The sequence below is a fragment of the Trachemys scripta genome, chromosome 2 (genome assembly GCF_013100865.1).
Source record: "Trachemys scripta elegans isolate TJP31775 chromosome 2, CAS_Tse_1.0, whole genome shotgun sequence".
NCBI lineage: Eukaryota > Metazoa > Chordata > Testudines > Emydidae > Trachemys > Trachemys scripta.
In genome coordinates, this window is record NC_048299.1 from 44083865 (window position 1) to 44104389 (window position 20525).

Sequence of the window (20525 nt, forward strand, 5' to 3'; positions counted from 1 at the left end):
GGGAGAGGGGACTCCCCCCAGCTCTTTCTCCTCTGCAGCACCTGGGCTGGAGGATAGACGCCCCTCCCCCGTCGCGGCAGGCATGGGCTTGGGCTGGCTTCAGGCAGCCCCTCCCCTAGCTGCGACAGGTCCGGTGCTGAGTTAGGGCCGGGCGCCCCCATCGGCGCCGACTCAGAGAAAAACTAACGGGTGCTGCTGGCAGCCAACCTGCCCCCTCCTCCCAGTGCCTCCCACCCACCGGACTGACCAATTCCTCCCCCTTCCTCCCAGTGCCTCCCGCCCGCTGCGAACAGCTGTTTTGCTGCATGTAGGAAGCTCCGGGAGGGAGGAGCAGGGATGGGGCACGCTTGGGGGAGGAGGTGGGATGGGGGCGGAGCGGGAAGAGTCAGGGTGGGTGGGGACTTGGGGGAAGGGATGGAGTGGGGGCGGGGCTTGAGCAGAGTCGAGCACCCCCCGCCAGCTAGAGGGGAAGTTGGAGCCTATGGTGCGCCCCTCGCTCGGCCAGTCGGCTGGGCTGGTTCCCTGAGCACCTGCGCGGTGCTAAATAGGCTGCTGCGCAGCCACGCAGCTTATAGGGAACTTAGCTTCTCAGTTGGTTGGGAAGGAACTAATAATTTTACCTGGTACAGTTAAGAAATAGCCGAAGCAACTGGGTTAGATTTTTATTATTTTAAAATGTGGATCTAGTCTGAAAGTGACTAATAAAGACAATGTGCAGTTCCATATTTACTGGGCTAACTACTTCCAGCTAAAATTTGCACAGATCTCACGTTATTAAAAAAACATTACCTCTTCCAAATTGTCAGGCATGCCAACTCACCTTGAGATCTACAAATCAAGCACTGACATCAGTAATAAAGATTCTGCAGAACAAACTGCATCCGTGCAATTTCAGTGACTTTTAGTAGGGGTGAACAAGTCTACATGAAAGCACAAGCTAGCCCTACAATTGGAAATTAATTTTGCTGCTGTGTGACCCAAAATAAAATCTAGTTTATTTTTCCACAGCTTTAAAAATTACTTTCTCACTTAAAAAGGTGCCATTTTTATATTATCATTTTTCAGATAATAGAAATTGCCTTTGTGCAGCACTGCAGCCTGACATCTGGACTGGTATACAAAAATTACTCACTTTTTTAAAATAGTTTTGCTTAAAATCAATGCATAATTCCAACATAAAGAATGCTTTCCATTCTAGGTAAGAGTTTTGGCTCCACCAGGAGAGAATCAAACAATATGATAGAGTACTTGGTAATTTCTCTCATAAGAAAAAAATAATCTCCAAATATTTTTTTTTTATTAAATGAGAAGAGTACTTTAAATTATTTCTATCTAAACATAAAGAACACTTTGGATTGAACATTTTTTAAAAATCTGAGTGATGTTGCTTAGGCAAATTTCAAAGAAAATGGTTTTGGCTCTCAGCCAGAGCCACACTTTTCATTGTTATATTACTTTGTTAAGTGTATCTGACTGATATACAAATATTAAGTATAAAACATGGTTGTTTTAAAAAGTTTTTTGTCATAACGCTATCAATTCACTAGAGACAATTAAAGGCATTATTTATTCTGTTCTAAATTATTCATCGGTAAAACACCTCACCATTATTAAAATTCAACTGACAGCTGCAATACCATTCTATAGGTCAAAATCCATCATTCCAAATTATTCATATCCACTTACTCTTTCCTGTATTAAATCATAGCAAAGTTTGTTCTCACTTGTTCCCAAATTCAAAATGCCCTGAAAGAAAATTACAGATATTAAACAATTAAGGCCATCTAAAAATAATCCAGTTTGGATTCCCTTTGTCTTTATAAGAAGGGCCTGAAACATTTACTACCATATCTCCAATTCAGTAGCCCAAACCTGTTAGCCAGAGGCCAGTATGAAAGATTGCCAGAGTTGAGAATAACTGTGACAGGCTATTTTATCATAAGCCTTGGGGTATTTAGTGCTTTTCTTAAAGCCTCATCTCCTGAAGCCAGGTGATGATGTGAGAATCTCAGTTTCATTTAAAATTAAACTAAGTTTCTAGTCCTCCTAGTTGTGGAGAAAAGCTTGAAAATGTTACTCCTAAAGGCTCAAAAACTAGGAGGCAAATAAAGGGAACCTTAAATGTTATTTTTTAAGCTCTCATGATTTTTAAGTTAACATCCTGCTTTTGATCAATTGGGGCTGACAACTGTGCCAAAGGCCCGACACACTTCACTCTGGTCTGGACAACAAGAAACCTTGTTTGTATCAGAAAAACCACCAGCCTCTGGAAATGGGATCAAAGGAGTTGGAATTGTTTGCTTGCATCCAATTGTGCTCTGGCAAATGAATGCTCTCACAGTATAGAACACGGATTATTCCTATTCCTGTAGGAATATAACATCAAACAATACATAACATTGGTTGCCGGGGCAGGGAAGTGGTCTCATTATCCAACGTACAGCAGACATGCTCATGTTCGTCAGACACTATGCAAATAGAAAGGCAGCAGCACCAGCACCTCCTTGTTAGGGTGATTTCGGATCAGGGAATAACGTCATCATAGTATTACTGGCACAAACCAGCTTGAACCACCTTACCCAGACTGGCTCAGCAGCACCATCCTCTACAGGGATCAGCAACAACAATGCGTCTCACTCTTCCCCTCCCGCCTTGCGTCTTTACTCCTTAGTCACCCTGCAGTAGCCCAGTTTACAGAGGGTTGTTTTAAAGTCCTGCGTAGGAATCTCGAGGAACCCTAGACACACACTGCTTCATTTGTAATGAAAGAGGTGCTGGGGCTCAAGCCATTTTTTTTCTTTCATAACTGACACAGCAAGCCCAGAGGCGCCGGGACTATGAACTGCCAAGCCTAGCGGTTCCAGGGCTGAGCCCCGCAAAAACTGAGCACTGCCCGCACCCCACCTCCCCGCCCCGCTCAACCACCACAGGGGGACAGGGAGGAGGCTCCAGCGATTGGGGTGCTGGACTCGAGCCCCCAGTTCAGTGCCCTGCTGTCTGGGCAAGTCACTCCATCTCCCCCTGCGGGCTGAACATACCGGGGTGCCTCGGTTCCCAGTGTGGGCGATAAGGGAACTGGTACCTCGCGGGGGGGGGGGAATTAATTCCCGTGCGAGGCTCTGATATCAGGGCGATGGGGGCAGCGCCCATGGATGGCTCGTCCTCTACCTGCTCCCCAACCCCCGCCCGCCTGCCGACACCCGCCCCGGCACCTGCTCCAGGGCATTCCGCAGCGCCCATCCCCGTGGCGCGGGCCCCTTCGCCCTCCCCCCGGCCTGCTGCTCGGAGGGACTGACGCCCCCAAACCTGCGGGACTCCTCGCCCCCCGGCTCTGCCCTGCCGGCTCCCCTCACCCGCGGGTTGCGGTCCCGGTCGAAGGGGTCCGCGATGTACAAGTCGAAGCCTTTGTCCAGCAAGCCCCGGGCGCCGCCGGCGATGCGGGCGCCCCGGGCAGAGAGAGCCGCCGCCCGGCCATTGCTGCCTGCGCCGCCGCTGCTCATCCTGCGCCCGCCGCGGCCCTTCCGGAGTGAAGACAAAGGATGAAGGAGTCGGGGACAGAGGCGGCGGACGCAGGGAGCGTGGAGGTGGCGTCTTCCAGACCGGGATGCTGAGAGGGACAAGCCGCCCCGCCCCGCCCCGTCAACTGGAGCCACCCCCGTCCTCAGCTTGGCTGCGCCGGCCCGGGGTGCCCTGAGGTGAGGACCGCCCCTCGCAGTTTCCTGCCCAGACTTCGGCTTTCCGGAAACTGCAGGGCCCTGCATCCCCGCCCCAGGCCAGAGCGCCCTTGGCGCTGCGCGGCCTGAGCCCCCGGGGGCTCTCCCGCGGCCCGGCCGTGCGCTAGCCGAAGGGACGCTGCGCATCGCCGGGGGTCAGGTCCCGTCCCTGGGGCTCTGCCGCGCCGCCCGGGAGCCGGGACACGCAGGGCCGCAGAAGCCGCTGACACCCCCTCTTCCCCCCGCACAGTCCCTCTCCTCTGGCGGGCCCAGGGAGATCGCCGCGTCCTGAGCTGGTCCCGTACGTGTGTCAAGCCCAGATGGCATTGTGTCAAAACGCCCGGGGTTGGTTTTGATCTGGTATGTTAGGAGATTAAATACAGGCTTTGGAACGCAGCATTATCAGTATTTCACAGTGACAGGAAATGTGCTTTCCGCCTTACAGTGCAGCTAGGGAGACGTTAGCCCAGCGTCACAGAGATTCTCATTTCAGACCTGATGCAGCAAACAGGAAGGACAGAGCTTCCTGCACAAAGGTTCGGCTACACCCAAACTTGTACGGAAATAACTAAATCTGTTTTAATGCACACATTTTGTTATGGAGTAAGTGTCCTATTTTGGTCCAGTTTTAGCAAAATCAAAATAGGTGAAGTCACTTAATCTCTATTTTGCTTTCCTCTTCTGCACAATGGGAGTACTCTTTGAGCTGTGGTCAAGTGAAAAATTCTCTAACTTATTTCAGACAGCTGTGAGAATTAGGGTGTCTAACTTCAAAAACCATGCCTGTGTTAATATTTGAATTCTGCGTTGGTTATGTAAAGCATACTAAGTGCAGAGCAGACTGTTCTGACTGCATCTTACCTAATATAGGGCTGAGACAATGGTATTTTTGACATGGAGAAGAAAACCCTAGGATCTGGATAGACCACAACATAATGTTCTTTTTTTTTAATCAATACTTTAACCTTGGATTGAGTATCATCCTTATTACTGGTCTTAGAAAAAGAGCTCTGTACCTCCAGAACAGATGAGTGGCTTAAAATGTGGAGTGTCACTTGTCAATACAGAGATTTTACCTTCATATCTGCTGAGCCCCATGTATCAGAAAACAGGATACGTATTTATTTATTAAGCTACATTAACCCCTGCTTTTCCAGAATTAATTTGGAGGTAGGTACAGGTATCTCTGTGAGTCTGTCAGTGTGCATTGGGAGGATGGATATGTGAGGAACGTCACACTGTCATGCCCAGGAGAAAAATTTAATGTGATGGAAGTTACAAGGAGGGTTTACCAGGATTCAACAAGGCATAGATAGGAATAATTTCCCAAGGGTTCATGTACATTAGAGGGTCACAAGATGTTGGTTTTAAGTTAAAATGTCCAGCAATGTGTTCTGTTGTAAACGTTGGTACTGAAGGGGCTGCTGCTGTTGCTTCTCCAGTGCCAGTAGGGCTGCCTTGCCGCACTGTCTTTGATTTGTGCTTGTTTCTCTGTTCTGCATATAGCATACATGTCACAAGGCAAGCTTGGAGTGTTGATCACAGGCAGTGCTGCATGGAGTATCATGCAGAGCTAAGGTCACTTAGGGGTGCACACTGCTGCATTTAGACGAGTAATTCTGTGAGGCCACAGGATGGAAGACAGACTTTCAATCTGGTTTAAACTACTTCTGTTTGTTTTTTAAAAATTACCTCTGTTTTTTGCTAAGGAAATTTTCTTCTGTTAACGTTAGAATACGGGCGTGTTTTTTGACTGCTATCCAAATGGGTGTCAGAGAAATTCTGTCCCTGCAGTTATCTAAGAGTAACTTTTCTGAGCTGTTGGCAGCTAATAGGCTTGTGCATCAAAGAGGCTTGTTGTAACTCTCTACTATCCAAACAAGGTCATGCTGTATTAGTTACATATTTTTTACATAGTACTTGGAGGCTACTGTGACTTCCTAGAAGTTCCTTGGAAATGTTATATAACTGGAGTGTGGGATCAGCTGCTATTAGATAACAACAGCACGGGATGGATCTCTTACACATAACAGTGCTGTCTGTCTTTGATTAACCTCCAAAAACAGAGTAGAATTTAAAAACACAAATAGCTCAAATCCATTGAAAATCAACTAAGGTTTCTTGACCAATGCAGAGGGAACATGGGGGAGAAAGTCACATTGGAACTATACTGCAGACAGGGACAAGACCTGCATTTTACCTATTGTTCGTTGCAAATTTTTGAGGAGACTGGTACTTATTGGTTTAGCTACATGTGTAACAAAAGAGGTATTCTGCTGTGACCCACTGAAAATTGACCTCTCACACAAGCTTTTATATATGAAAAATGATTTTTTAAAATACAGATCAAGGCCACACAGTCCTTGGCTGAATGACTGACAGATTCCCTTACTGCTGAGATCATCAATATTCTGTAAAAGAAATAAATTAGATTCTAAACCACTCCCAGAATCCACTCTCCTTAAGTCAGAGTGTTACTCCGGCAAAGAATTCTATGAAGGATTTAGTTTGATGGCTCTCTTTTTGGGGGGATCATATTGGAAGTCTTGTGTTGACATAATTGCATTGGACTTTCAAAACACCACTTCCCTAACAAACAAAATCCCTTGCACTTATGTAACCTTGTCTATATTTAGCTCTTGTTTTTTTTAGATACCCATCAACTACTAAGAAAGAATGGCTGGCAATTGAGAACATTTCAGTTGCAGCTGACAAGACAGATGATAGAGGATTAAAAAGATAACCTAACTTTTACAGTCAACTTTTACACAGTTTATAATAAGCACCCAGAAAAAAATTGACTTCACGGCTTTATATATCACATTAGGGGCACAGGGTGACATAAGGGATTAGTATTGAGGCACAGACCCTTTCATCTTTAGCTCAGTGGTTCAAATATAGATTAATTATGTCATTATTATCCAGTGACTTTTGGTGGCCTACTTGAAATTAGTGTCGTGATCTCAGACTAGTTCCAATGAACACATCACAAACACTACCATCCCACCTGTCACTAACTGGCATCCTTGTTCACCATTTTACTTCTATAGGGGGAACATGAACAAATCTGGTGTGGCTCCTGGAGAAAAATAGAGCAGCAAAGAGATGCTTTAAAAAATATGGGCTCATTCTTGGGGTGCCTGTGGGTAGTTTCACAACCAACAGCAGCTGAGAATCTTCATAGCAGTTTATGCTTCCCTCCTATCCCCCTTTATTCCTGGCATACCTCATATGCTGGGTCTTGTGAGAAGGCTTGCACAGGGCAGCCTATGACTAAGTCTTTCAAAGAGGTCATGGAAGTTGCAGATTCTGTGACTTTCCAGGACCTCTGTGATTTCTGCAGCAGCCGGTGCGGCTGACTCCATGGTCGCCTGAGCAGCCGGGTCGGCCCGGAGCCAGCCGAACCGGCCGCTGCTCGGGCAGCCCCAGGCAGCTGGTCCTGGGCTCTGCCCTGTAGTAGTAGTCCAGGAGCAGCAGCAGTCTGAGAGTAACAGTGGCGGGGCCTCAGGCCGCCCCCCCACCCAGAGCAGCTGCAGTGGGGCCCTGCCCAACAGTGGCGGGGCCCAGAGTGCCCCCCCAGAAGCAGCAGTGTCCTCAGAGCACCCCTCCAGAGCAGAAGCATACCTGGGAGCGCCCCCTCCCCAGCACCTAAGATTTAGTTAGGGGTATTTTTAGTAAAAGTCATAGACAGGTCAGGGGCCCTGACTTTTTGTTTACTACCTGTGACCTGTCCATGACTTTTACTAAAAATACTTGTGACTAAATCTTAGCCTTACCTATGACTGGTATGCAGTCCTGAACCAGAGGAATTCTCCCCAGGCTGGCTAAGGGTTTCTTATATCCCCTGTACACCATAATCATACACCTGAATAAAACATTCTGTAGATATGCGCCATTCCATCTGTTAGTTTTTAGTTATTATTGAAGGATTAGTGAAGAAGAGATTATCTCATATCCGCTAATTGCTAATAGTGACCTCTGGCTGAGAAGTATTACCCACAGCCCCAATCAAGGTTCTACCATCTTTACATCAGTTAGTACAGCACATCTGTAACAGTCTACTTACTCTCTTGCTCAGAGAATTTTTTTTTTGGAGGGGGGGGGGGGAAGAGGATAGAGAAGTAGTAAAATACCATTATTATATGTATTAACTTCCTCATTGAAAAGAGTGAGGAGGAAGTAGAGGAGTATGTACTGTTAAGTTTTCATGAAAGTTTTGCAAGCCATGGTATGTAATCCTACTTTCATTCTGCAGAGTAAACGGGGATCTCAGTGTGGAGCCTGATGGAGACTTGCTTTCATTTTAAGATTGTCAGTACAATTTTTGACACTGAAATACAATATGCTATTTAAAAAAACCACACATACTCTGACTATGAAGGTGACTCCACAGAGTATTTTACTGACAATTTACTATGTTCTGATGCTTATCAATATCCTAGTTCTCCACTTGGTCATCCCTTCAGACTTAAATTTCAATGCTTTCTCAGATGATTTAGTTGGAAAATGAAAACATCTTTTCCCTTTTTTGAAAATAAATCTATCCTGTCTCTATTTTCTTACTTTAGAAGGTAAGCTTAGATTTTGGTTTGTTTTTAATTCTATTCATCTGTAGCTGATCTGAAAGAATATATTGGACTACTTACCTACCAATAAACATGCAGAATGTTTCCCCTTTAGACTTATAAAGACCATAACATACATAGCTCAATATATTTGTATATTTCCAGTGTTGTTAGTTATTAAAATTTATCCATATAAGTTGTATAAATACCATGCTTCTCCTGAACACAGAATTTTGGTAAATCTACCTTAGGATGCCATTTGGTTTTCATTACAACTATAGAAATATAACTGTAGAACAGCTGTGAAGAAAACAACCTATATTTGTTGTGAGAAAGAAGAAAGCTTGATAAAACCATCAATTCCTTCCAAAAACTGCACGATAAGTTCAAAACCTGGACTTCATTGGCAGATAAGCAATTAGATACATTGTAACCAATGTTGTCTCAAAATGTTTAATACCAATTTGTAGGAAGACATATTTTTGCAAAATAAAATGTCAAATAATTTTACAATCCTTAAAATTAATTTCAAAGAAGCCTGTCATTCAGTCACTGCAATAATAAACCCATATGAATATAAATCTTATTCTGATCTTATAATTTAAACATCTAACATTTAAAGCTACAATTTAGTGATTACAATCACATTAAAAATTATTATGCTAAAGTCACTTTTTGTCCTGGTCTGAAAGTTGCTCCATTCTGCCCTTTCCTCTTCTTGGGATGCTGAAAATTCTCATAGCTAGAAACAAGAATAAGTAATAGCATATTAGTATAAGATGCCATCATTCTTTTCAAAATCCTCATTAGTTACACATCAATGCCAATGAAGACCAAACCAGTTGTGTGTGATTGTATGAATAACGCAAGAGTTGTACATATTAGAGAATACCCTCTTTACACAATGTTAGGAACAAACTATGAGTGGTCATAGATTCATATTAATGAAAGATTTATACCTATAAAGACCCTTCCAATAAATGTTTGCTGCAGGATGGGACATTCTTACTCCTTATTAGCAACACTGCAGATATATAAGATTAATAGAACAAAATGTATGTTACACAGAATCCTTAGCTAGAGCAACAGATTTCATTTACTGTAATTCCAAATCCATGTGAAGTTCCCAGCAGATTGTGAGAGGAAATTCTTATACTCCCAAGCTCTGAAAAGCAGTGACACTCTGGCCCTGGCTACACTGGCGCTGTACAGCGCTGCAACTTGCTGCGCTCAGGGGTATGAAAACGCCCCCGCCCGAGCGGAGCAAGTGCAGCGCTGTAAAGCGCCAGTGTAATCAGCACCTGCCGCCTGCAGCGCTGCACGCTCGCTTGCAGCACTGCAATCTACTCCCCTCGGAGAGTACACGCAACTACACTCGCGCTTCACAATGCTGCCACGGCAGCGCTGGGAATTCCCAAGTGTAGCCATGGCCTATTCTCTAAGAGATAATCAACTCAGGGATCAAAGTATGGTGCTAGGCAGCCCACCAAAAAGGTCTGAATTTAACACCTCCTCAACCAGACCCAAAACAAAACAAAAAACTCCCCCCTCCGAGCTTCAGCTTTCTCAGGTCACTATGAAATTAGGTCTAACTTAGCAATGATAGCCATGTCAATGGATGGGAATATGGTAAATGCAGATTAAAACATTAAAAATTGTTATCGAACTTTTGCCTCAGATTAACTGCTCCCTTTCTCTATTTTTTTTTCTCATTTTTAAGAAGTTATTAAACTCAAAAGAACAAAAAATTTAGAGACAAAAATACCACCCCCCAAACCAAAACACCTGACTTATTGCTGAAACAAGCAGCTGAAACCACTGTTTGTCTGGTATAGATGCAGGATGGGCCTAAAATATTTAAAATATTACTTGTGTATTCTGAAACATTAGCATTTAATTGCATGTTAAATTATTTATGATTTTACTTTGCAAACAAAAATCTGAATACAACTAAACATGTGAACATTTTATACTTTCATGAGCAAAGAAATTTAACACTTTGCTCATGTAACATGCCATCTCAGGGATCCAAGAATCTCTTGGTGCTATAGAAAGCAATATAGTTATACATAATGTAGTTGTAACTTGGAATCTAATTGAGAAAACTGAGTTATAATATGGAGCTTCCGCAATATACTGAGGCGTGTTCTATTCATATGAAAAAGATAGATTAAATTAATTGAATATTTTTTAATTATTCTTGTTGCTACTGTAGATAGTACTTGCAGTAGAAATTGAGTCTGACCGAAAGCCCATTGATAAAAATGGGATTGTTTCCATCATCTTCAGTGGTCTTTGGATCAGGTGCATAATTGCCTTGATTTTCTAAGGGTCATTTTTCCCCTTCAGGCAAATAGGTAACTTCCTTTAGCACTAGTGGGATTTATGTAGACAATTATGTAGCTGAAGTAAGAATGAGCCACTAGCATGCATCATTGCTATCAACCATAAGATAAAGTAGTCTAAATAATGGAATAGCTAAATCTAAGCAAGTTAATATCTATATGCAATCAAAATAACTACAAGGAGAAACAACAGAGAAGATAATGCAAATGTTCAAACCAACACACTGGTGAATTGTGCTTCCCTTATGCATATTTAATTTTATTAATGTTTAATAGTTCAGAAGTGCTGAAAAGATGAACTTTGCTGTGGGGATTATATAATTTATAATATAATTCAGTTATTTTGCAAAACACTGATATTAAACAACTCTTGAAAGATTGAACTAAATGTAATGTTCATGCATGAAATTTAAACAAATTTAGTAACATAATTTACTACTTACAGTTCAACAAAATTCTTCCAGTCATCTTGACTTACAGATGGTCTTGTGTCCTCAAGTGCAGCCATTAAGTGGGACTGACTAATAATTAAAGTGTTCCTGGTTAATCCTGATTGGCTAGGGGCAACATCCTCCTTGAAAACAGAAAATAAATAGTAATAACTTTGGGATCTTTTCCAACATTTGTCAGTATTATTCTAAAGTATATTTTATCTCAAGTGTACTACACACACAGTACTAAGCTTATCTTTAAACATTAAAAACACAGGAATAATGTAGCTATATGAAGCAGTCAACTTGCTGGCATATTTTGTCAGACTATGTCTTCGACCTTTACACATTAGCTTTACTCTGTTTCAGTTTAATATTACTACAGAAATAATTTATAAACAGGAAAAAATACAGACAAGGAGTGAAAACTAATCGAAACATGTTAGGATTGAATAATATGAAAAAACTGCCATACTCCATTCTTGCTCCTGTAGTTGGCCTTGATTGCATTGATTTCAGCCCTGAGTTGCTCTATTTGTTCTTGATTAAGTTCTTGGAAACCTTCTTGTGAGGCGGTTCTGAGCATGGAGGGTTGCGACGATACTATATCTCTCAAAGTAATGCCAGTTAAATCATGGGTTATGGAGTTTGGTCCAGACAAACACTGAGAGCTCTAGAGTGACGGGGGAAAAACACTAAGTTACTATTAATCCAAAACAGCAACTCCATAGTTAAGATTTTAATACTCGTTCCATTTAACCACAGTTGTGTACCTAAGCTTTCTCTCTTCACCAATAAAAATCCTTTTTTTCTAAAATGTGTCATTTATACTGACATCCCTTCACAAAAGCTTCTAGCTAACCAGACAAGCTATTTTGGACATTGTCAAGGGGTATATGTACCCCATGCTGGCCCAGCAACCAAAAGGTTAACACAGGCACTGCTGGTCATTGCTCCTTAGCTGTCTCAACATAGCTGGGAGGATAAAAGGACTGGGAAGCAAAGGGGCAGGGCGGGGCAGCCATCAGAAGAGTAAGAAGGCCTGGAGGAGGGAACTCCTGCCAGCAAGCTGCTGAAGAGACACTCAGGGACAACACCCTGGAAGGAGACAGCCAGAACAGCAGGTCGAAGAGTCTGCAGAAACCCGGGGGAAGTAGGGAGGAGCTCAGGGCATAGCTGGAGACAACGAATCCTGATCCAGCTTATCTAGCTTGAGGACCCTGAGCTGGAACCCAGTGGAGTGGGTGGGCATGGATTTCCCCACCAACCCCCTGATGGACTTAAGAGTGGGGAGGGTCTTCAGATCCCTGGGCACCAGTAATAGACTAACAGCCCACCAGGCTAAATGAGTTCAAGTGCCAATGCCCCGCTGGCCAGAGGGGGCACCATTGCACCAACACATTGGCGCAAACAACATACAAAACTTTGAATAAGGTATTTCACTTTTAGAAAAATCTAACTTTTTGGGAATGCCCTATTTCAAAAACAGTTTGGTCTAATAAGTCCAAATTGGTTTTAGTTATGAATGAAAAATGAAGGTTATTTACTTGTACTCTGAGTTCTTTGAGGCCAAACTGCACCAGCTGGTGCACTTCAAGAGTGTGAATACACAGAGTACACTTGAAGAAGAAATGAAGGTTACTTATTTGTAACCAGAATTCTCTGAGGTGGTCTCTGAATATTCAGACTCTTAGGGATGCAACAGCAGTACAACTTGGATGGTGTGTCCAAGCTGTACTGGTTGGCACATCCCAACAGTAGGAAGAACTAGGGGCTTTGAATTCTGAGAAAGTTTACATAGTAAGTTTTGAAACTATTCACTCTGATAATTTAAACATCAGCAATCTGTGAGTTCTCTGCAGACTTTAGAAAATTTATATCATTCCAAAGCCCAAAGCTGAAGCATATTAGGAAGTTCAAGAACTCTGAAGTATCAAAGGTATGTTAATACAACTGTCATCTATGATATATTTCAAAAGCACCTCAGGGACTTAGGTTCCTAAGTCCAGTTTTCAAAAGTGACTTAAGCATTTACACTCCTAAGTCTCTTGAAAAACTCCTTGAAGGTCACCTAACTGCCATTTGTGCCTCTAAAAATCACCCCTTAAATCATTTTTGAAAATGGGACATAGGTGCCTAAGTTACTCATTTAGGCACTTTTGAAAATTTTACCCCAATCTAATTTATACAGTTACTGGAGAATAAAGGTGTCTGCATTGGAGGGCTATCGATGTTTACCATGATACTTCATCATAAAACTAAAGGAATTTCTCAGACAAAATTCTTTATTAAGATAAAATTAAGGGTCTGAATACACATATCAACTTTTTAATACAAGAGCTTGATCAGAACACTGCAGTTATTACAAAAATAACATCTGAAAGACAGGTGAGTCTACATTAATGTTAAAGTTTAAAGTACAATTATGGAAAACTATGAAGTTCATAGGTTACACAACCTAACTCTGATGTTATATCAACATCTGTCTTCTACCTACACATCAACAATCCCCATATATCCAAACATGCTAGAACTGCACTAGAAAAATCATATTTAAGCATAGTTTTAACCACAGTATTGACAAGGACTACCAGACGTGCTACTTAGAGATTGTCTTTGTTGGAATGTCTGCCAAGCTGTTAAAGAAATTCTCCCAGCATGTAGTCTCTGACAATCCTGTAGGGTCTGATTCAGAGAAGTACTTAAGCACATGCATAACTTTAAGCATATGACTAGTTCCACTGACTTCTGATATCCTTAAAGTTATTCATATACCTATGTACATTGCTGAATTGGGGCCTTAATCTCTAATGTTCTGATCCAACAACCACTGAATCCAATCAAGACTCTTGTTGACTTTACTGAACTGAATCAAAACCTAAATGCATTTCAATTTACTGTGTTAGAAATGCAGAACAAAATCAATTTCCCTACACAGAGAACTGCCTTTGAAATTGCCTCCTGTAAGATACTGACTGCATTACTAGCCATTGTGCTTTAAAAACTGTTATAAATGTAGATGATATTTGACATATTAAAATATTTTGAACATTCATCCATGTTTTAACATGGAAACATTATGAATATACAGCTTTCTTTTAGGGACAAGAGTGGAAGAGTGAAACATGTTACAGTAGCTTGACAAACTTGTTGGAGTTCTGTTAAAGGAGAAAAAAAAATTCCAGCCTGGTAATAAACAGCAGCAGTACATTTTCCTAGTGCAATGGAGATCTGGGTTCAAAAGTGATCATCGGAGATTAATACCTATATCTTTAATAGCATTCTGTCATCTCATGGTTAAGACATGGTTAAGGTTGGTGGGGGGGGGGCACACATTTATTTTGTTTTAAAGAAGAGCAAAGTCAACCGAGCACTTTATTTCGTAATTTAAAATATTTTAAGCTGCTTAATGATAATTGTTTAAAAAAAAAATCAGGTTATCCAGTTACATATAGAGCCAAGTTTATAAAAAAAAAAAAAAACTTATAGGAGTTTTACTCAGAAAGTTACAAGATCATTACTTATTGCTAATAAAACCTTAAATTAGTGTTTTTGTGTTTAAAAAAAAGTTTGTGATAAAGATATAGTCTTAGTCACGGTTACTGAAGAATGCCAGGCACAATTAATATATAGCATTATAAGTGTGTATACTGTTTGCAGATTTATGCAAAAATATAGTCCCTTATCCAAAGACTTTACATTCTAATATAAGTAAATATAAAAAACACCAGAGAGGAGATGAACACACGATGCACCAAACTAGCTGAAACTGTAGAGCTGCAGTAACAATGGTCCTGGATGAAGACATTTGTCCCAATATCTTATCTCAAAGAAAATAATTTTGTTTGCAGCTCCCCATGAATAACGTAGTGGTGATGTAGAATTGAGCTAAGTTCTACTTTAAGAATAAATGACATGAGGGATTGCCTGAGAATCCAGTCTGAATTCTAGGTGCAAAAAAGGCTGGCTAAAGTAGATTCTGATACCTGGAAGACCACTGGGAATAATAAAAATTCCATACATAAGATTTGAACTTTTCTTGATATTAATACTTTGGATACCCATCCACCAGGATTTAAACTTTGATAACAAATTTAATATGATGTTGTGAGAGACTGTAATATCCTAAACTTTATTGAATTAAGTTAAACCTTATTGAATGATGGTTAATATCTTTGGAATACATTGTGTTAAAAATGCAATTGTATATGTATTGTTGTGGCATTCACTGCTCCAGGCCAATGGGGGCGGCAGGAAGCGGTGGCCAGCACATCACTCGGCTCGCGCCGCTTCCCGCATCCCTCATTGGCCTGGAGCGGCGAACCGCGGCCAGTGGGAGCTGCGATCGGCCAAACCTGCGGACCCGGCAGGTAAACAAACTGGCCCGGCCCACCAGGGTGCTTACCCTGGCGAACCGCATGCCAAAGGTTGCCGATCCCTGGACTAAAACAATAGGCACTACAAAGTGAAAAAATCAAAGGTCAAACCAAATAAACTTATATGGAACGTAATATTGCAATTAAAGAGATTAAGGTAAATCAAAGACAGAATGATCACAATATTTAAAACAGAGAAAAGAAAAGATGGGAGAGGAATTTGGACAAAAATTCATCTAGATGAGTGGGTCTCTGTATGAGAAACAAGATATACATTTTCAATATGTGTAGCTCAAAACTATTTTTTTTAAATAAATTACTGTATAGATGACATTTGACTCCAGTTAAGATCCATTGTATTTTTACACTAGAGATGCACTTAGTTGGAGGAGATGCGGAGAAAGGGGGACACAGTTGCACATGTGGCAGTGGCACCCATGAATGAGATGATTTGGGGAGGAAATTATTAAAGAAATTCATCTTATAACAAAATGCCAGCTTCCCAGGAATACCCTGACCTGCTAACTTAATGCACCAGTAAAGGAGCTACATTTTAAACAGAATAACAAATTCATTTCTTTTTTATTGTTAGCAAGATTTTGTATTGCATGGTATTGGAAAAATGTGACTTCTATGGGATTGTGGTATAGTAAAATATGGAGTCTCTTATTAATGGAAAAGGTTTCGCATCAAGTACATATACAAGAGAAGTGCCAAAAAGAGGATAGTTATTTAGAAATTTGGTCACCCTTTTTAGCATACTCAGAGGAAGAGGGCTCCTTAGCCAGCAAGCCAGAATCTTTAGCTAGGTTCTTTGAATATTAACATGATCCTGAATAAGTAATAAGTAATGTACAATGAAGTATGTTAATGTCTTACTGTAACTTTGATATAATAAAAAGTAAAAAAAAAAAAAGAAAAAAAGGTTTTTTTCTTTGTGTTTTGGGAAAATATTTGAACTCCCTCATGTTAAAACTTCTTCCAAAATCTGGAATAGACGCATTTGGATTGGAAGGGTCCTCTTGTGTATTGTATCATGTAAATCCATTCCCTGTATCATAGCAAGATTGAATTTATTATCTCTAAACCACCCTTAACAGGCAGGTGTCAAATTTAGCCTTGTGGCAAGTCTATCTTTGAATACCTCAAGTAATGGTAATTCTACAGCTGCCTCTGGCAGTTTATTCTACTGACTAGCTGACATTATATTTATAAGCTATTTCTAAATACTTGATATTAATTTTCCCTGATGCACCTAGATCTTGTGGGATTACTGCAAGTAGTGTAATACTTGCTCTACTGTATTTGAAAGAGACATGGTTATTTTGAGGGGTTTTATGATTTCAGTAAATATGAACAAAATTTATTCCCTGAGGATAAAAAATAGAGAATACAGCTTTGAATATTACTGGCCAAGCTTTGTTATAAGATAATATTATTACTTCTATGGTAACATAATTAAAATTATACCTCATGTGACCTTGAATGAATGGAAGCAAAGAGCTGCCAAAGAACTATGCCAACCCTGAGAATCTAGTTATACCTGTTGGGAAGAAGTGGCTACCTGAATTATAATGTCATTAAATGATTTAGTAGGAATTTAAAGGAAAGTTGTTTAGCCAGTTAGGATTTCAGCCTGACAACAGGCTATTACAGTTTCAAATCACCAAGCTTTCTTCAAAATGATTAATATTTATTTTCTGTACAAAGACTTCTAATAGGACTTTTAGAAAAACCCTATTATCTAGAGCCAATTTGAAGATAAGAAAAAAAGTATGATTTTATCAGTAAGAGATGGTTTAGCCTAAAAAAAAGTTTTTCAGGATTTAAAATGTTTTTTTTATAAACCAATGCATTTCATAGAGATGCAAGATCCTGTTTCAAAAATGAAATTTACTTTTTCATTTGTTCACTGCATCACATAAGTTCTTAAATATATTCTCAATGTTTTTTTTACAATTTCTGTTCTTTGGTTTTCAACACACGTTGAACCTGTTCATGTGTGTCTGACGTGAATTGTAACAAACAAGCCCTTGGATATATGGCATCAATAGGACCAGCATTAACAAAATAAGTTACCCATCCATAGTTGCTGAAGTCCCATTATGGTGAAATCCTGAGTCTGGCACAAGTAAAGGAATAAAGGAATCAATTCCTTAGGTGACTTGTTTAATAGCGGTGGCAACAAAACTATGGACTTAAGAACCAGAATTTCTAATCAATAACTGCAGCTAAGATTTTCTTACTCCACAGAAGCAACCCATTTGGCCAAAACTAGTGCACTGATGGAATAGCTGATTGGAAACTGCCACATTCCAGATGCTGGCATTCTCAGCATTTTGATTGTGACTTGGCTCTCCAGCAGTCTATGCTGACTGAAATGGTTCTGTAATATGGTACTATTCTGCCTCGGTTACTTTGGGAGAATTTTTTGCGGGAAAAAACAGATAGTTTACATAAAAAGAACTAGTTAGGACATGGTTTACTTAATTATAAAATATCTTGGTCTAAGATGCTGTCCAATTGCAGAGAAGTCAATATCATATTTTGTCAGTGAGCCTTCCTCTCTCCTCTCGGGAGATGGCAAGAGAAGATGGCCTGGGAAGGTTTGAGAGATAAAGCACTGTAACTGTTCCTGTCTTTTAAATTCACTGTATCTGTTTTCAAACACAAAATATCCTAATTTGTACATTTTTATATTGTCCCCCTAAAAAAAAGTTTAGAATAAATGTCAATTATAGAAAAAGAGGCAAATTACCAGTTCTGAAGGAGTTCCATTTCCTAGCTCTGATTCATAGGAGCTTCCAAAGTAAAGACGATAAATGTTGGACCTTGAATCTTCAGGAAACAACTCGGACATCTCTAGGGAAATAAGAGACTGCTCCAGCCCTCCTTCTACATCCCCTGCTGAATCATCTGAACCACTGCTATGGTTTAAGAAAACCATAGAAGAGAGACTGAGGTCACTGTCTGAACTAGAACCGATATCCTGAGACAAAACAAGAACAAAATGAGAACATTGCCAGAGGCTTTAATTTAGTCACACGTAACAGCAATTTGCTATTTCATTTAAAATTGATATTTAACAAACAATTTAATTTGGGTTGTTTCTCCTTGGTTGATGATTCTAGCAATCCCTCCTCCACTGTAAGGAAATTTCTAAATATTTTGCAGAGAAAATTCTTCAGATTTAGCTGGAACTTTTTGCTTCTGTAGCAGACAGAAGATCAATAATTTGGGAGATAAATATAATGTCTTATTTCATTGTTTCGTGGCCTGTGTCACTCACTAAGCATATGGAGATGTTAACAGAACTTCAAATGCAACCTGTACTGTACCATATCCTTCCGGGCTGATGAAAGACTGCTGGAAAGTAACTGGTCCATTATTAGTGGTGTTTGTCAATGTTTCTATTAAGAGGGAAAGATGCTGCTAAATTTTAAAGAGGTTTGTGTATGCCTTTTCCTCAAGAAACCATCAGTTGATGTTGACAGTGCGGCTACTTACTGCCCTATTTCAAATCTTTGTGAGATGGGTGAGTTGTGATACAAAAATAAGCAACCTGAAGGTTGAAGGCTGAAAACCAATTCCCTGGTTGTAATGATGGAATTATAGCTACAAGAGAAACCATCCTGAATTTTTGAGACTTGACAATGTTGTTTAGGAGTCTTAGATCCAAACTTGGTCTCCATCCTCCTTTCTTTTTTGGGACCAGAAAGTAGCTGGAATAAAATCCCTTCCCTCTGTGCAGAATAGAAACTAGTTCTACAGCCAAGTATCAGAGGGGTATCCGTGTTAGTCTGTATCCACAAAAACAATGAGGAGTCCAGTGGCACTAACAGATTTCTTTGGGCATAAGCTTTTGTTGGTAAAAAAAAAACACTTCTGCAGATGCATCTCCAGTGTCCATTTGCAGATCCACTTCTTGCTTTAAGAGGTGCTTGTGAGACGGGTCCATGAAGAGGGACGGGGAAGGGGGTGGGTGTAGGGGAGGGAAGTAAGATAAATAGCATTCTCTGATCTTATAACCTCCAGGACCCATTTGTCTGATGTGGTTCTCTCCTATGCAGAAAAAAAGTGGGAGAGAGATTCCAAAAAGAGTAGAAGGAGGGTACAATGGTGTATATACAGCTGGGTGTTGGGGGGGATAGTTTCGGGTCTTCAACCAGCCCATTAAAACTGATGCTTAGATTATGGTGTTTCAGTAGCATGTGCAGAGGGAGCAGGTGGTCTCTTTCTCAGGTCCCTCAACTTTTTCCTGGGTGGTTCATATGGTCTCTGCAATCCTGAGAATGAAGCAGGGTAGGATCTTTGAGTGGTTTGGAATCTACTAAATTTGTCTGTAGGTGTGTAAATCCCAAGGGATCGCAATGTGGCTCTGGAATCCTTATAGGTATTCAGTGATTCACCAGTGGACTCAATGAAGTCATCAAAGGGAAGGTATTCAACTAGGAATCCAGAGGGGAATCCCTATGCATGACTACTGCCATAGAGATGGATCGAGCGGCAATGTAGGCTGTGTCCAAAAAGGACTGTAGCTAACAGCTGACTGTCATTAATAGCAACCTGAAACGGGTCACACTGATCAGCCGGCAGATGCTCAATAAAGGTGGTAATTTGAATGATTGCATTTAGTCATGAGAGCTTGACAGTTCGCGGTCCTAAATTGAAGTGTTCTGGATGAGCAGGTCTTTCTGCTGAATAGATCAAGGCGTTTTTGGTCCTCATCAGATGGTGTGGCCTTCGCATGATGTTCCGTCATATTTGTTCACTGACTCCACAACCAGGGAGATCAGTTTCAGATGGGTTAACAGAAATTCAGAGTCTTTAGCTGGGACATAATATTTTTTATCGTCCTGTTTACACGTCGGTGGAATTGTTGCAGGGGTCTGACAGATGGTTTTGGCAAGATTGAACAGGGCCTCATTAATAGGCAGGGCAACACAGGCCCATCTTTGGTGCAAATCCCACTCTTGTCAAAAGTGTCAGGATGGAAATCTCTTGTCTGAAGTGTCAGGGAATCCTGGATAAAACTATTTGAATGAAAGGAAAATTCCTGCTCTTCAAGAGGGGGAGCCTCAACACACTCTGAATG

The 20525-nt window shown here is 41.0% G+C and overlaps 2 protein-coding genes and 1 long non-coding RNA gene across 5 annotated transcripts in view; 1 reads left to right on the forward strand and 2 right to left on the reverse strand.

The window, feature by feature from the left end:
- Positions 1 to 3527, reverse strand: part of LOC117872209 (1-aminocyclopropane-1-carboxylate synthase-like protein 1) — a 36262-nt gene extending 32735 nt beyond the window's left edge. The window contains exons 1-2 of the mRNA XM_034760436.1: positions 3354 to 3527; positions 1687 to 1746 (exon numbers count right to left, since the gene is read on the reverse strand). Coding sequence (XP_034616327.1) covers positions 1687 to 1746; positions 3354 to 3500 — 207 coding nt within the window. The 5' untranslated portion in view covers positions 3501 to 3527. The remainder of the gene's footprint in view (positions 1 to 1686; positions 1747 to 3353) is intronic.
- Positions 3528 to 3626: 99 nt separating this feature from the next.
- The window catches only part of LOC117872212, a 40034-nt gene continuing 23135 nt past the window's right edge, over positions 3627 to 20525 (forward strand). Inside the window, exon 1 of the long non-coding RNA XR_004644429.1 lies at positions 3627 to 3695. This is a non-coding gene — a long non-coding RNA (uncharacterized LOC117872212). The remainder of the gene's footprint in view (positions 3696 to 20525) is intronic.
- Positions 8718 to 20525, reverse strand: part of PEX1 (peroxisomal biogenesis factor 1) — a 51054-nt gene continuing 39246 nt past the window's right edge. For 2 of the 3 annotated variants that reach the window (XM_034760433.1, XM_034760434.1), the window contains exons 21-24: positions 18189 to 18419; positions 11530 to 11727; positions 11067 to 11197; positions 8718 to 9020 (exon numbers count right to left, since the gene is read on the reverse strand). In XM_034760433.1, the coding sequence (XP_034616324.1) occupies positions 8936 to 9020; positions 11067 to 11197; positions 11530 to 11727; positions 18189 to 18419 (645 nt within the window). In that variant the 3' untranslated portion in view covers positions 8718 to 8935. The remainder of the gene's footprint in view (positions 9021 to 11066; positions 11198 to 11529; positions 11728 to 18188; positions 18420 to 20525) is intronic. The other variant, XM_034760435.1, reaches the window with a different exon arrangement.